Source organism: Myxine glutinosa, chromosome 4, assembly GCF_964187855.1.
Source record: "Myxine glutinosa chromosome 4, kmMyxGlut1.1, whole genome shotgun sequence".
Lineage (NCBI taxonomy): Eukaryota > Metazoa > Chordata > Myxini > Myxiniformes > Myxinidae > Myxine > Myxine glutinosa.
This window is the reverse complement of record NC_136264.1, coordinates 159,481,798-159,497,005: the sequence shown is the minus strand read 5'-3', so window position 1 is coordinate 159,497,005 and position 15,208 is coordinate 159,481,798. Positions and strand designations below refer to the sequence as shown.

At 41.0% G+C, this 15,208-nt stretch overlaps 1 protein-coding gene across 2 annotated transcripts in view; it reads right to left on the bottom strand.

Annotated features, from left to right (window-relative positions):
- Nucleotides 1-15,208, bottom strand: part of LOC137425449 (neurotrypsin-like) — a 105,037-nt gene that overhangs the window by 57,056 nt on the left and 32,773 nt on the right. For both annotated transcript variants that reach the window (XM_068113908.2, XM_068113907.2), the window contains exons 4-7: nt 12,368-12,549; nt 7,097-7,247; nt 5,999-6,204; nt 4,125-4,200 (exon numbers count right to left, since the gene is read on the bottom strand). In XM_068113908.2, coding sequence (XP_067970009.2) covers nt 4,125-4,200; nt 5,999-6,204; nt 7,097-7,247; nt 12,368-12,549 — 615 coding nt within the window. The remainder of the gene's footprint in view (nt 1-4,124; nt 4,201-5,998; nt 6,205-7,096; nt 7,248-12,367; nt 12,550-15,208) is intronic.

Sequence of the window (15,208 nt, the reverse complement as noted above, 5' to 3'; positions counted from 1 at the left end):
TTTATTGGAGATTCCTTGGCCCAACACACCCTCACCTTAATTTTTCATTTGACTTTGGCCACTGCTACATTTATCAAGACTCAAAGGTGAAATCATCTTGTTCACCCACTGCATCCTCCCCTTGCTCTCATTCTTCCCCACATCCATTATTTACTGTATCCAAATCTTCCTCTATTTTGCCCCTAAACCCTGCTGATAGTGTGTCCCCACCAACCGCTCATTCTACAATTCTACTGGTCTTTACCTTCGCACGTAATGTGGACGGAGGTTATGTTTTCACGCGAATCTGTCTGTCTGTGAGCAGGATATATGAAAAATTTATGAACGGACTCGGCCGAAACTTGGTGGACAGGTTGAGTGGCTGACAAGGATGAATGATTTAATTTTGGTGAAGATCTGGATATGATAAATTTTTTTTATTATTACAAGTCAGGAGACGACGATGGTTCACGAGCCAGCGGTATTCAATGACAAAGGACGGACTACTTTGAAATGGCCGTCCTTTGTGACCTTTAAAAGTCGAAACCGACATTGAAAATATATAAATAGGAATGTATTATCTGTTATGAGACGAGTTAGCTACACAATACCGAAAATTCGTTTTGATTCGGACAACTTTGAAAATTTGACCTTCGTGACCTTGAAATGCCAAAACGAAGGTTACTGACCTTGAAATGAGATAGAAAATAATGTATACTCAGTTATGAGGTTAGTTAGCTACACAATACCGAAAATTTGGTTCGATTCCGACAACTTTGAAAATTTGACCTTTGTGATCTTCAAAGGTCAAAGGTCGAATATTCTGAAATTTGTTGGAAAACTTGTATTTCATGATGTGTGTGATAATATAAAAACATGTACGACATTTCACCCGATCAGGAAGTGAACAATATAATAAAACCATCAAAAAATCGATTTTTCTAAATTTCGTGACCTTGTGACCTTGACCTTGGGGCCAAAATGAAAAATCGAGCTCCGTGGGGCTAGACACGTGACATTGGCCTAACCAAATACCGAAACCCCTGTCAGATTCCACCAACTCCCTCGAAGATGTAGCTTGAAATCGATTACCCCCTAAAAAGACATCTTTTTCGGGCGTGGCTCCGCCCACAATGGGCGCAATACGCCCACTCGAGGCAGGACACAACTAGATCATGATATCAACATCCCACCCAAGTTTCATCAAGATTGGATGATATCATCGGGTAGTTATGCTGCGGACAGACAGACAGACAGACACACACACACACACCCATGACGAATATAGTGGTCACTCTGTTTGATAACTCGTGAACCAATAAGTAATTCTTCAACATTAAGAAAAGGGGTAAAAAACGATATATAGCATGATCTTTCAAAAAGTCATGGACGGATTCAGACGAAACTTGGTGGTAAGGAGAGCCAAAATTAGACATGAAATAAGGTTTCTGGCTTGCCAAAAGCATTTCTATTTCAACCAATCCAGACAAGAAGTGACACAAAATCATTTCACATCTGCTGCAGACCAAGCAGGTAGACCTAGGTCTCGACAGTGTTGTCATAACTTGTGAATTTGGCAAGGGTTGATGTGTTGCACATTGTTGTAGAAACGTTTTTGCAAACCAAGTTTTACTGACCTATTCATGACCTGATATGACCTTTAATCTATTTTGCTATGCAATGGAGTAAACATCGATTATGTTGCCAGCTGCCTTATGTGACCCCAATGATTGGCATCTAGGTTTGTACAGAATAACATTATGTGATGTTCCTTCCTAACCTTGATTCGATAGCCACCTGTTTCATGTGGCCGCTCTCAGCAATACTATTTGCATCGACCAAGAAGTTTTCCATGAATTTTTAAATTCCTAACTTATAAGGTTTTCAACAGGACTGTTTCCATTTTACACAGACTAGAGGTGTAGAGGACTAGAGGTCAAAATCTGGCACAACGAAGAAGTGATAATTTAGGGTTGCAAGAACAGATTTTGCACGTTTGTTTTTTTTGTGATACTTGTTGCTGAGCAGTGCAAATTAAGTGAGACGTATTGCATTTACTTGTTAATGTTTGCAACTCTTGTTGTATTTCTGTTTTTGCCTTGGTCTAGACTCATGGGCAAAAAGCTACTAAATGAAAAATTATCATGCAAACCTCTTTGCTTTGGGTTCCATCTTCCTCACATTACAAACCTTTAATCAAATATTAATGAAGGGCTAGTGTTGCTGGTGAAGGCTCGTGTCGATCTATGTCGGTGGACAGGTAGAACAATAGATGAAGTCGAGAGGATGTTGATTGAGCTATGCTGACCGCCGTGGGAAGCTGACGTTTCAGGCGTCAACCCTTCATCCGAGAAAAAAATGGTGACGAAGCCTGTTTTGCTCCGACAAAAGGTTAACGTCCGAACAGTCGGGTTCTCACAGACGTCAGCATACCTCAATAGTTTCTGATAAAAGTTTACATTAATACATTCGTACATTTGATTTCATTTGTCATCACTAATATTGATTCAAAGGAAGTCTGTTTTCCAAACTGAGCGGTATTAATTTTAAACTATGGTTTCTATACCATACTCAGTAATCTATCGTCATCTGCTCTACCAAATACAGAATGTTCCGTCGACTTTCTATTCAAATGAATATAAATATTTATTTATTAATATTAAATTATTATTAACTAGCCGAAACCCGTGGAACATCCACGGAAGGGAGGATGTGGTGTATGGATAGAGTGTACCATTATGGATGGCATAGGGGATTTGCTTGTCCGAGTAAGAGTTAGGAAGAAATATGAGAATGAAGAGTGCGTATATGAACAACGATCGCCGACACCGGCACAAATGCATGCTCTGGATTGTCCACCCAGTGGACGGCTTGCTTTCGCCTTCGCCTGTCCAATCAGCGGACGGCTTGCTTCGCCTTCGCCCAGCAGACGCCAATACGATGGCGTCGTAAGATGGCGTCGTATCGGCAGTTAATCGGATGCTTTTGGGCCCCAACGTCGGCTAATTCAGATTTTTCGAGTACGTCTTTACGTGATAAACAAAGAGCGCGGTTCATAGATCGTAAATCCATTAGTGCCGTGGGCATCGGGTCACTGGGTGCGGCGTAAAAGGGATAACAAAGTCGAGTCCTTACGCTATTATTATATAGATTAATTAATCAATTAATTAATTATTATTAATTCATGAATTACTTAATCTGTTTAGTCTGTTTTCCAAACTGAGCAGTATTAATTTTAAACTATGGTTTCTATACCATACTCAGTAATCTATCCTCGTCTTCTCTACCAAATACAGAATGTTCCCTCGACTTTCTATTCAAATTACTATAAATATTTATTTATTAATATTAATTTATAATTAATTAATTACTTATTAATTAATTAATATTAATTAATTCCTTATTAATTATGAATTATGATTAATTAATTAATTGATTAATTAATTATTGATTATTTCTTCATTCATATTTAAATTATTATAAATTATAATTTAAATTAATATTAGAATGTTCTATTGGATCTTTCCATAAGTACAGTAGTCAAAACAGCAAGGTAAATCAAGCCAGTCTCAATAAAAGCTTCCTTGAGCTTCCCTTTACTTTCCTCTTAAGTCAAGTATGGACAGCACCCAATGGCCTAGGAAATGCAAGCCCCAAATAGCAATACTACTTCTTCCCTACAAGCCTTTCTCATTTGATCATGTGACTTCTGCTACTGTTCTCTGCCTCTGTCGTGCATGCTTCTAACAGTAGCATATACAGTAAGTGCTATTTTAGTATATTTAAGCTTGATCAACACAGTTCGTTCTCATGTCACATATCAGCAGGAAAAGCTTGGACTCATCATTCATAACGTCAACACTATTGTGGAGTAGATATATGCAACCACATGTTTAAGCATTTATACTATGCAGAAACCAATGCAAATAAGCACGACCAATAACATGAAGATTCTTCATGGTAATATATCACTTCAAATCCCCACATGGCCTTCTCACACTGCTATTTTGAGGTCATGGTCCATATTATGTAGATATCTCTTCTATGGTCTCAAAACAGTGCTTAATCCCGAATTTGAGTGAAACAATGTCTCACAAAAGCAAAGGGAGTATGGAGAAAAAGGAAGGTGTGCTTATGTGCTGTACCGTGATGCTATGCTGCCTCCGATGATGCGCTTTCGTCTGCCCGCACTACGCAACCCACAGATGGCTGATGCAGGCCCTGTAACGACAGCCAGAGGAAAACGCATTTGCAAAGACTGCATGACAGAATGGCTCTTCATTGCTGAACTGTGGCTGTAAACCAGCTGAAGCACCACCCAGAGGCCTCTCCTAAACAGTGCTTTGTCAGTTTAGAGCTGCAAAAGGCCAATAACTGTGCCATTCGTTTGCTTGTGGAACTTGTAGCACATTCCAGCCTCCTGACCCTCTGCAGGCAATCAACATGTGTTTATCTCTACTGGTGTAGCATGCCCGTTGTACAGCTGTGGTATTGTTACCTCCACCACCGAAGGTGGATGGAGGTTATGTTTTCACCCGTCTGTTTGTCTGTCTGTTAACAAGATATCTCAAAAGGATGTGGATGAAATTTGGCAGAGAGTTAGCATATGTGACAAGGACGAAATGATTAGATTTTACTGAAGCTACAGATCCGGATCCGGCTAGTAGAATTTTTAAAGTGATTTGTTACCATTGGGAGATAGGGCCAAAAACGATACATAGCAGGATATCTCAAAATGTTGTGGACGGATTCGGACGAAACTTGGTGGAGATGTTGCGTTGCGTGTGTGACAAGGAAGACTTCATTTGATTTTGGTGAAGATTTGAATCCGGATCGGGATCAGATATATTTTTAAGTGATTCTTCATCATTTGGAGATCGGGCTAAAAACGATATACAGCACAATGTCTCAAAAAGTTATAGACGGATTTAGATGAAACTTGGTGGAGAGGTTGTGTGTGTGACAAGACCGATTCGATTTTGGTGAAGATCTGAATATGGATTCGGATACGAGGTTTATTTAATTTTTTAAGTCATTATTCACCGATTCGGGCGAAGAGTGATATATATAACATATTTCAAAAGGTTATGGGCGAGTTATGACTAAACTAGGTGGACGAGTTGGTTAGGTGGACGAATTGGGTAGGTGGACGAGTTGGTTAGGTGACAAGAACAAGCCGATTCGATTTTGGTTCAGGTCCGAATCCAGATCCGGCCTATCAGTGGGATACAAAACATAGACTGTTTAGTCTGGCGGAGGTATGCGCTCTACCGAGTTCCGTTTCTTGTTCTGAATGTAATTCCTGGTGCCTTCATTATTCTTAACCCCAGGTTGGGCTTCAGCTTTGACAATCACGATTTGATTAATGCTCCCGAACCAAAATCCCACCGCTGGTGCATTACGATGACATCTGGAGTCACAACCATAACCAAGAGAAAAAAAAAAGATAATATAAATGATGGTGACAAAACAGACATATTTAACAGAGTTGATAATGTGAAATTTTCTGGTGAGAGTTTGCATTGTGCAATCCACAAGCATTTAAATAAATATATACTGTACTCAAAAAGAAGAATAAAACCCCCAATTTTTGTTGAGTTAGCGAGTGGTTTAGTTGTGCATGTGTACTTTGATCCGACACCTAAACTGAGTGGTGGCGAGAAGATTTCAAGTTTCCCAGTACAGATACAAGTTTACAAGACAGCCAGCTTTACCTTCACTGAAGAAGAAGAATTTCTCGTATTTTCACCTGCTAAGTTAGCTTCATTTAGCAAGCCAATTGGGTTTTCTACAAAATACTCTACGATGTTTTTACTGAGAAAGGCTAAAATTTTATTTTGATTTTAAAGTCGGTTGAAACCAGATCAGAATTTGACCCCATGACCTCCAGAATTCCTTTGCTCAACCAATACACCATTGTTCATGAAAACACCTCGACTTCCAAGTTCTAACTCCTAATTAGTTTCGCAGATAAGATGTTGGATTTAATGACGATCGATCACGTCCTCTTTCCACACACCATGGGGCCGGATTTCAGACCCAGTTTCCCCTCGGCAGTTGCAGATGACAGATGCATCTTCGCTGTGCCTGCACTGCCCACCGCCATGTGGCCAACGCAGGCAGGAGGTGACGGCTGGTTCGCTGCCCTCGCATGCCAAAGCCTGGAGATGAATGGGGCCCGAGCCCTCACCGAAATAGGCCCAATGCAGAGCCTTAGCCGGGCCCCTGAGAGTGAAAAGTTCAGGTTTTGATGGATGCCAGCAGAAAGGTTCAATAAGTGGAAACAAAAAAAATACAATGAGCGTTAAGAGCAATATCAATGAAAATCAAGTCTCCGAAAATGTAATTATCAATTAGTGTCACAATACATCCGACAATAATTCACAATATATTAATAGTTTATGTGGTCACTTGTCTTGTGCATTCATTTTTACTTGGCCATAAAGACTAGCCAGAAGAAAGTGCCCCTGACTGCAAGGGGGATACTGAACACACTGTAGATGGCCTAATGTAAAGCAGCTCCAGTTAGCTAATAAAAGCATGGCCTCATGTGCCTCACCTTATCAATTAATTATACTGTTCAATAGTCATCCTAATGATTGATCTAAATTTTAAAAAAACAAATTTTTTACATCGATATGATCTGGTGAGCTGTTCATTTCGAAATATTTATTTTTCAATAATTTTTTTTTTTCAATTTAAATTAAATTTAAATTATTTAAAAATGTTTAAATTTTAAACATTAAAATTTGTACGTTTAAACATGTTTAAACATGTAAGTTTAAACATGTTTAAATGTTTCAACATGTTTAAACATGTAAGTTTAAATTTTAAATGTTTAAATAAAAAAATGTTTTAAAATTTTTAAAATTTTAAAATTATGTTTAAATTTAAATTTAAATTTTTAAATAAATAAATTTAAATAAATTCATTTATTTTTCAATTGTAGCAAAACTGTGGCACAGCAATGCATCTGCAATATCTGGCTTTTCCTCTTCACTGAGTGTGCCTAATATCTCAAACTCACCAGTTACCAAGAACTGGTAGGGGAAATGGGAGGACACGTGAGTGGCAGCGCACTCGCATCAGTCTTAATCTGGGTTCTTGTCAGGCATACCGGAAACCAAGACTCCGGCATGCAACCACTGCATCCTCGTCGGTCCAGCCGTCATCGCACACTGTCCCCCAGATCCCGTGCAGGAACACCTCCACCCGGCCTTCTCCAGCCCAACTGCCACCCACCAGTCGCACGAGTGGCCCAACAGGTGCTGCCATTGATAAAGAGTGCATTTCATTTGTTAACATCAGATACAATGCGGTTTATTAACCACAGTTAGATTTATACAGCCGACACAACTCAGAAGGCTAACATTGCAACAAATCAGCTAACTTATGTTGAAAGTTGTTGGTCCATTAAATTGTTAACTTTTTCAACTTGTTGTTACACACACACTGACACACACACACACACACACACACACACACACACACACACACACACAACACTTTTCCTACACACACACTGACACACACTCACACAACACTTTTCCTACACACACACACAAACTTTTTCACACACACACACACAACACTTTTCCTACACACACACACACACAACACTTTTCCTACACACACACACACACACACAACACTTTCCTACACACACACACAAACTTTTTCACACACACACACACACACACTTTTATCCCACACACACTTTTATCCCACACACACTTATTTCCGACACACTTTTTATCACACACACACACACACACACACACACACACACACACACCTTTTTGCCGACACATACACACTTTTTCCTACACACACACACACACACACACACACACACACACACACACACACACACACACACACACAGTTTTGCTACAGATACACACCTTTTTCCAACAAACTTTTTCCTACACATATACACACACTTTTCCTTTGCACACACACACACACACACACAGTAGGCGAGCTATCGCTGGTACCATGGCCAAATTTCTGCCCTTAACAGTAGAGGGCATTGCATCAGCGGCACAGCCGCACGCAGCCGAGACCCCGCAGCCTTGTGCTGTACACTAACGAAGAAGAAGAAGAAGAAGAAGAAGAAGAAACCACTTCTTGCATGGGGGCCACGATGCAGCTGATGCAGTGCCCCCTATAGGTTAGCGATGGAATTTTTAATTTGTGCAGGGTATCGGTGATAACTCACCTATTCTTCATGAATAACCCCCATGGGATCTTTATAATGTCCACCAATCAATGCTGGCAAACAGGATGCCCAGTATAGCGTCCATCTGAAGGATGGCACACACATTGATGCCTCACCCGGCCTGCGAAACACCAGGACGGCAGTTTGTAGCTGGGCCCAGATTCAAACGCATGCAAGGCCATACTGCCAGCCCTATCCTAGACTGAGACCCAATCTAGAAAGGTAGTTACAAACAGCAAGCTGGATTTGTTAATGGAAGGAGTACCAAAGATCATATTGCCAATCTTCATCACCTAGTTGAGAAAAAAAAGTTATTTCTTCATCACGATCATCCCTGATTTTAAAAAAATTCGTTCACTTTTTCCACCCAGAAAATGTTATTCACTCACTTTTTTTTTCAAATCACCAGAAAATTTATACACGCTTTTGAAATGTGGTGTTGGGGGAGATTGCTAAAAATACCCAACCAACCAAAGTGATAGAAAAGAACCAAGTTCTGATGAGGTTTCACAATGTAGTAGAAGAAAGGACACCAAAATGTCATGGTCACAAAAAGAGGAGGCAAGGTGATTATGCGGGGTATCACTAAGGGCACAATGAGGAGAGAGAGAGGGAAAGAATATGATTGTTCACTTCCTGCATTGATCTTCCTGTTGGAGTGGAAATGTGATTACACTGAGAATAAAGGAGCATGGTAGTGACATCATCTGGAATGGCGTGAATCAGCTTCAGGCATGCGTCCACCTGATTACGACTACCACTAGTGGCACTGGCATGTACTATTTTAAATCATTGCAGGGTAGGTCCGCCAATATGTTTTGTGCATAGTTGATTTAATGTGTATGTAACTGGTTTGTTGTGCATCATGACAAAAACGAAGTCGCAATTCCAAAGATGGTCCCCAGGCACCGAATAAAAGGAAGGAGTTGATGAAAGGAAGTACGGACATCCAAATGCATGAGCACGGTACTTTCAAAAAGGGCATGCATATCCAGACTTGAATACCCCCAATCGGTGTTTTTAACGACGATTTTAATGTAATTAGCTTAACTCTTGCTGAAATACAATGCAAACGAGAAAGAGCAATCAGAGATTGCGTACCCTCGCCAGGACATGTTTTCAGTGGCTTTTAAGGCTTTTGTGTTGAAACAAATATGGCGGACGAACCACGTGACCGATGACGTCGTCATTTTTTTTTTCGCCACCAATTTATCCCTAGATGACGCTCAATAAATTGCTTCTTCATCGGATGAAGTTTTGTACTTGTCGAATTATGACGTCATAATGGAGGCACCTATGACATCATCATTAGCATATGTTACTCCACATGGAGAGTTCTTTACAATGAGCCATGTCTCAATTTTGGTGCATGGGTGTCACTCCAACCCTGAAAGTTTTGTCTCAATCTTCCTGACATATTTCCATGCTTCATAACATGCAAGTTTGAGTTTGTCAACTCATATGGTTGCTGAGAAAAACGAGGTTTAGCCCGTACAGACGTACGGATCGACGGACGGGCAACCCGTAAACATAATGGTTCATTGAAAATCAGACGTAAATAAAGCATTTGAAGGTGTGTAACAGAAATGCAACTTCCAGTGAATGTTATGTCAAAGTTTATTTATTTATGTCGCAGGTCTACAAGAGCTCTCTGTGGTTGGTGTTGTTGTGGGGGTGGTGGTTCTTGTTGTGGGTCGATTTTTGAAATGTGCACCCAATGGTCGGACAGTTGCCGTACCCCACCCACATTTGTCGCTTGACTCCACCCACCATGGCACCCAGACACAATCATATAGCCGCCATCTTGGTGGGCCTAAGACATCAGGCCTGTAGGAATCTGATTATACACTGCCGAGGTTTGTTGCGCCAGATTTCCGTTCACTCTGCTTGGGTCGAGTGTTACTCGTGATGAGGGACTCCAAAATTCTAATCAATGTCGAATAAAAAATAGCGTTACGTAATTTTTAAAGGGCCACATATTCGGGTTAACCAATCCATGACCGAGTGAAGAATGACAGCTCATTCTGATATAACCGTGGCAGAGGCTGACGTGGATGAGAGGTGTTGAGTTAATATTTTAATAGCGCATTAAATGTGTTTCCTAATCACGCTGTTCATCTTTTAAGAGTGCTTTGAATGGCGTTTCCCAATTGGCCCATTACCAGATTTTGTCACAGGTTGTGACCACAGTGTGGTCGTTCTTGTTTATGAAGGCAAAGAAGCAGCCCTGAAACACGAGTACAGTACTGCTATGAGCTGGGGGGTCGGAAGGGTGCGTTTAGCAAATTGGGGTAAGTTGTGATTTTTTTTAGGCTTTCATTTTAGTTTGTTAGTTTACATGACAACAGCTTTATTGTGCTGCACCTTTGGAGTTTCTGGCTGTGTATTCTTGTCTGTCTGGCCTAGAATCTTTCGATTTCGGTGAAAGAGAGGCCGGTTTTAACGAGGGCTCTGGCACAGTGCGAGTAGACTCATTTGAAAGATGTTGTATTGCACACAGGTGAAGTTGACACTTCTAGAAGGTACAAAACGGTTCTCGGTCTGTGTACAAGTAAAAGCACCATTGAAGGGGAGGGGATCAAGAGGTAGAGTAATCAGGATATAATGAAGCAAGCCATGAAATGGAGTAAAAGAGAACCTACTCGCTTTTGATACAACAGATTGCAGTAATTTAAGACCGTCTATACCAGTAAAGCATACGTTTGCTGCGTAATGGTTTGTCAAAAATTTCCAGCTCAGAAATCATGAAATGTAGAAATAATGCAAATCAGCAGGGAATCAGAAGGGAATCTGTCCCATGATCTCAGTTCATTTTGAAATTATTATACGCAATCGAATTTGTGGTGTATTGATTTATCTATGCAGTACGTTCACTTCCTCCGCCACCGAAGGTGGATGGAGGTTATGTTTTCACCCGTCTGTCTGTCTGTGGACGGGATATCTCACAATGTTGTGTACGGTTTCGGACGAAATTTGGTGGAGAGGTTGGGTGCGCGGACAAGGACGAATTTATTCAATTTTGGTGAACATCCAAATCCGGATCCGAATACTGTAATTTTAAAGGGATTCGTCACCCGATGTGCTTGTTCTCTGCTGCTGTACTTGTGTGCTTCCCTCTCTCTCCCCATCTTGTCTCCCGCTCCCTTTATTAAATGTTTTATGTGTCAGTTTGTCTTTTTGTGATTAATGTTGGCTCTTACACGAGCCTCGATGTTGTATACAAAAAACAAAACAAAAAAAACTATATACAGCATGATATCTCAAAAAGTTGTGGACGAGTTATGACAAAAGTTGGTGGATGAGTTGGTACCAATGTTAACTCTACACAATTTGCCAAAACCCAAAGTGGGATATTGTGGTTTCCACCAGCTAAATGTCCATCTGATGAACGGTGCACCAATTGATACAACAACCTGCCTGTCAAGCACCAAGGTAATGCCGATTAATAAATCGATTAATAATTTAAACTAACTATGGACTAGACAGCTCAAAGTGAGTACTCTACCTCTCAGATATTTTTCCGCCTGTTGGATGTTACTTCACATCAATAAAAAGTTTCTATGACTATGTTTAGACGACTGCCTACTCCTGGAAAAAGTGCATAACACTGTAAATAAGTTTCAACTGGGGTTGCTGCATTTAGTGCTGTGGGGAAAGTTTAAGAATAGCAAATAGAAGTTCCTGCATGTAAAAGTAATGTCACTTTCACGTTGACAAAATGAAAAAGTTTTTAAAAAAGAATCACTTCCGGTTCGAGGGAAAGAATCTGAGTGCCATTGAAGAAGAAGATGCAAAACATACAGCTTGAAGGACAAAGTTCAATTTTTTATTTTTTACTTCACCCCTTTTAAAGAGGTTTGTGTTGAACGAGGAAAGGTAGAAATAACAATAAAAAATAAATTCGGGTTTTTCTCTGTCGCTGAAACAATAAACATGAACACATCCGCACCTTTGAAAGTTAAAAAAAGGAAAGGAAAAATAAGTGCTTTGCAATTTACCAAGAACCTTCCGAAGATGTTATTTATCATGACAGAGCGCAATCTTCCCTCAAAACAGTTATCTGACTTTGAATACCGGTAACAGTGCTGTGATCAGGTGATTCACGTAAATTATGACATCACTGACAAGCTGAGTCAGTTACCTTGCATGTTCTGGCAGATTACTCACTCGAGGGCAATGAGCTGCAGGAAACCCCAGCGTCGTTTTGATGGCCACACTTGTGCCGGCGTTTCGTGCTGCGTGGACACTCGTCTAGGCTAATTTCATTGCCCGTACATTGCACACTCTTGAGCCAGATGGGTCCTGCACCTTCCCCATAGTGTGCTGAAGACTTTGCCTTCGCTGGGCCTCTGTGGACAGTCAAGATGGACCCCAATGCAAAACATGACAATGGAAAATTGGACATAATTGAGGAAATAAAATAAAACAGACACTTCGTATTCATACATCTCCATAAAGAATGCACAAAAAAAATCTGATCTTACCATCTTATGATGTCATAACTTTGATACAAGGGACTTGCTTCAGATAAACAAATAACAGTGTCCATCCCTGGTGAACTAGAGCAATTTTAAAGTATAACTTGGTGGAATATTTTTCAATTCAGTGATCTAAGGCTCATGGAGGAGCTTGTACAAATACGTCTCTTGCAGGACAAGATCATCCAGATTCTTATCTTGCATGTGAGAATATACAGACTTGGCATTTAATATGGAATTTTTTTTTTTTCTTGACTTGGGTTTAATTTCTGAACTCGGTATATCAATCTGGTGAGTTTCTTTTACATTTCGGTGATGTTGTTAAAAGAACCATGTCACTGATTGTCTGTCGCAGCAAGAAGTCAATAACAGGATTATATCACAGGTGGCGTGACAAAATGTACGGACAGGTACATTTGACGATTGGCTTCACAATCAGGTATATAAGGGTTGTTGCGTTCTGTATTAGTGGAAAACAACTGCTGCACGTCTACAAAAATTATTGCCACTTCCCCTGGAGATGGTCCGTCAACTCGACAATGCTGTTTGTCATTTAGTGGTGGCTTTACGAAATTCCGGCATGAAACAGCGTGCTATTGCTCGGCAGTATGGCATCAACAAGGTCAGGTGTCAACGATTCTGAAACGAAATGCTCAGAGGGGTGTCCCTACTCCAACACCGAGGTCAGGACATCCCCGCAGAACCACAAGGAGGGATGATCGCCAGCTGCACCGGTTAGTCCGCAATGGCCGTACCAAGTCAGCTAATCGGCTTAGGGCTGAGTGGCAGCAACTGACAAATGTGCCTGTATCCAGAAGGCTAGTCAACCAACGACTGGTTCAAGCAGGCTATCGTGCCAGGCGTCCCCTGAGAAAGCCACGTCTGACCAGACAACACCGCCAGCGCCGATTGCAGTGGGCCAGAGAGCACCGTCATTGCAGCCAGGACACTGGAATCACTTGATCTTCAGTGACAAGTCTAGATTTCTGGTCTATCGTCAATATGGCCGTGCCCGAGTGCACAGACAACTGCATGAAGCCTACAACGAAGATTGTATAGTGCCAAGAGTCCAAGCTGGAGGTGGTGGGGTGACCATTTGGGCTGCTTTTCATGCAGGGGGCAAAACTGACCTGGTTGTTCTGAATGGAAACCTGAACCAGTTCAAGCACAGGGCCATTCTGGAAGAAACATTGCTTCCATTTGCTCATGCAGCCTTTCGAGGAAACTTTGTCTTCCAAGATGACAATGCACGGCCTCATCATGTTCGCATGATCCAACACTTTCTTGCTGACCGTGGTGTCGAGCATATGGAGTGGCCTGCCATGTCCCCGGATATGAATCCGATAGAGAACTTGTGGGCAGAATTAACGCGTCAAATCGACAACTTGGACCAGCAGCCCACCACTGCGTGAATTGCAGCAGACTATTGTAACTGCATGGCAAGCGATTCCTGTCCAAACCTTGGCAAATCTCGTGAACAGCATGCCTCAACGTGTAAGTGCTCTCCTGAATGCTCGTGGGGGTTACACGAAGTACTGAACTGTAATTTTACTGTCCGTAATCCCAGTCATAATTTAACTTTTGTTTTTGTTAAAAACATTTTTTGCCTAATGTGCAAAATAAAGAGATACTTCTGGAAAACGCACAGAAGTTTAACACAGTACTGTCCGTGAATTGAGTTCGATATCAGTTTACATCACTTTCAAGGATCAATTTATTTGCTTCGAAATGTCAAATGTGGTTTTTGTTTCTTTTAAAGGTCACATTAACAAAATCTAGAATAATTTCAACGTAATTCCAATGAACTTTTGGTTCTAAGTCATCTTGAAAAGTAAGTTCACTCCCACAAAAAAAATATTCCATATTAAATGCCAAGTCTGTATATATGTACTAGCAAAGGTACCCGGCGTTGCCCGGGTTCCAAATATGTAGAAAGTAAATGACTTGAGTTAGAGCAAGTTGTTATGTAGTTCATGTTGTATGTAATTATATGTACATAACATAAGAACTTGCTATAAGTTAAGTCATTTAAGTTTAAAAAGAGTGAGTGAGTTGGTGATTTTTGTCCAAGTTCAATCCATTTAGGGACTATATCTCAGAACGGGCCACATTTGGTGGCTTCACAAATTTTTGCCACTGCTGGGATTGGAACGCGGATCGTCTGCGTGGCAAGCAAGCACATGATCCACTGGGCCACCAGCGCTGCCTCGGTAAAATATTAACAGACATGTGTTTTAGTCAGCAAGAGCTCTGGAGTAGACAACATTTCTTGTTCTGCCGTTTGGTGCTCTGATGAAAAGATGTGTGCTTGCCCCAACACGTGAGCATGCAACGTAGAGTTGACCATGAGAGAAACATGGACTTGGCAGTTCAACTCCAGCAACCTTGAGAGACTGTCCCTGAGACTTGTTGATGATCATAGCAAATGATAGTCACACTGGAAACTGAAGGCGCTTGAACTGAAATGGCATATCTGTTGGGATGATGGGAATCCATGGAATAAAAACATCCTCTCCCTTGGCACAACCAG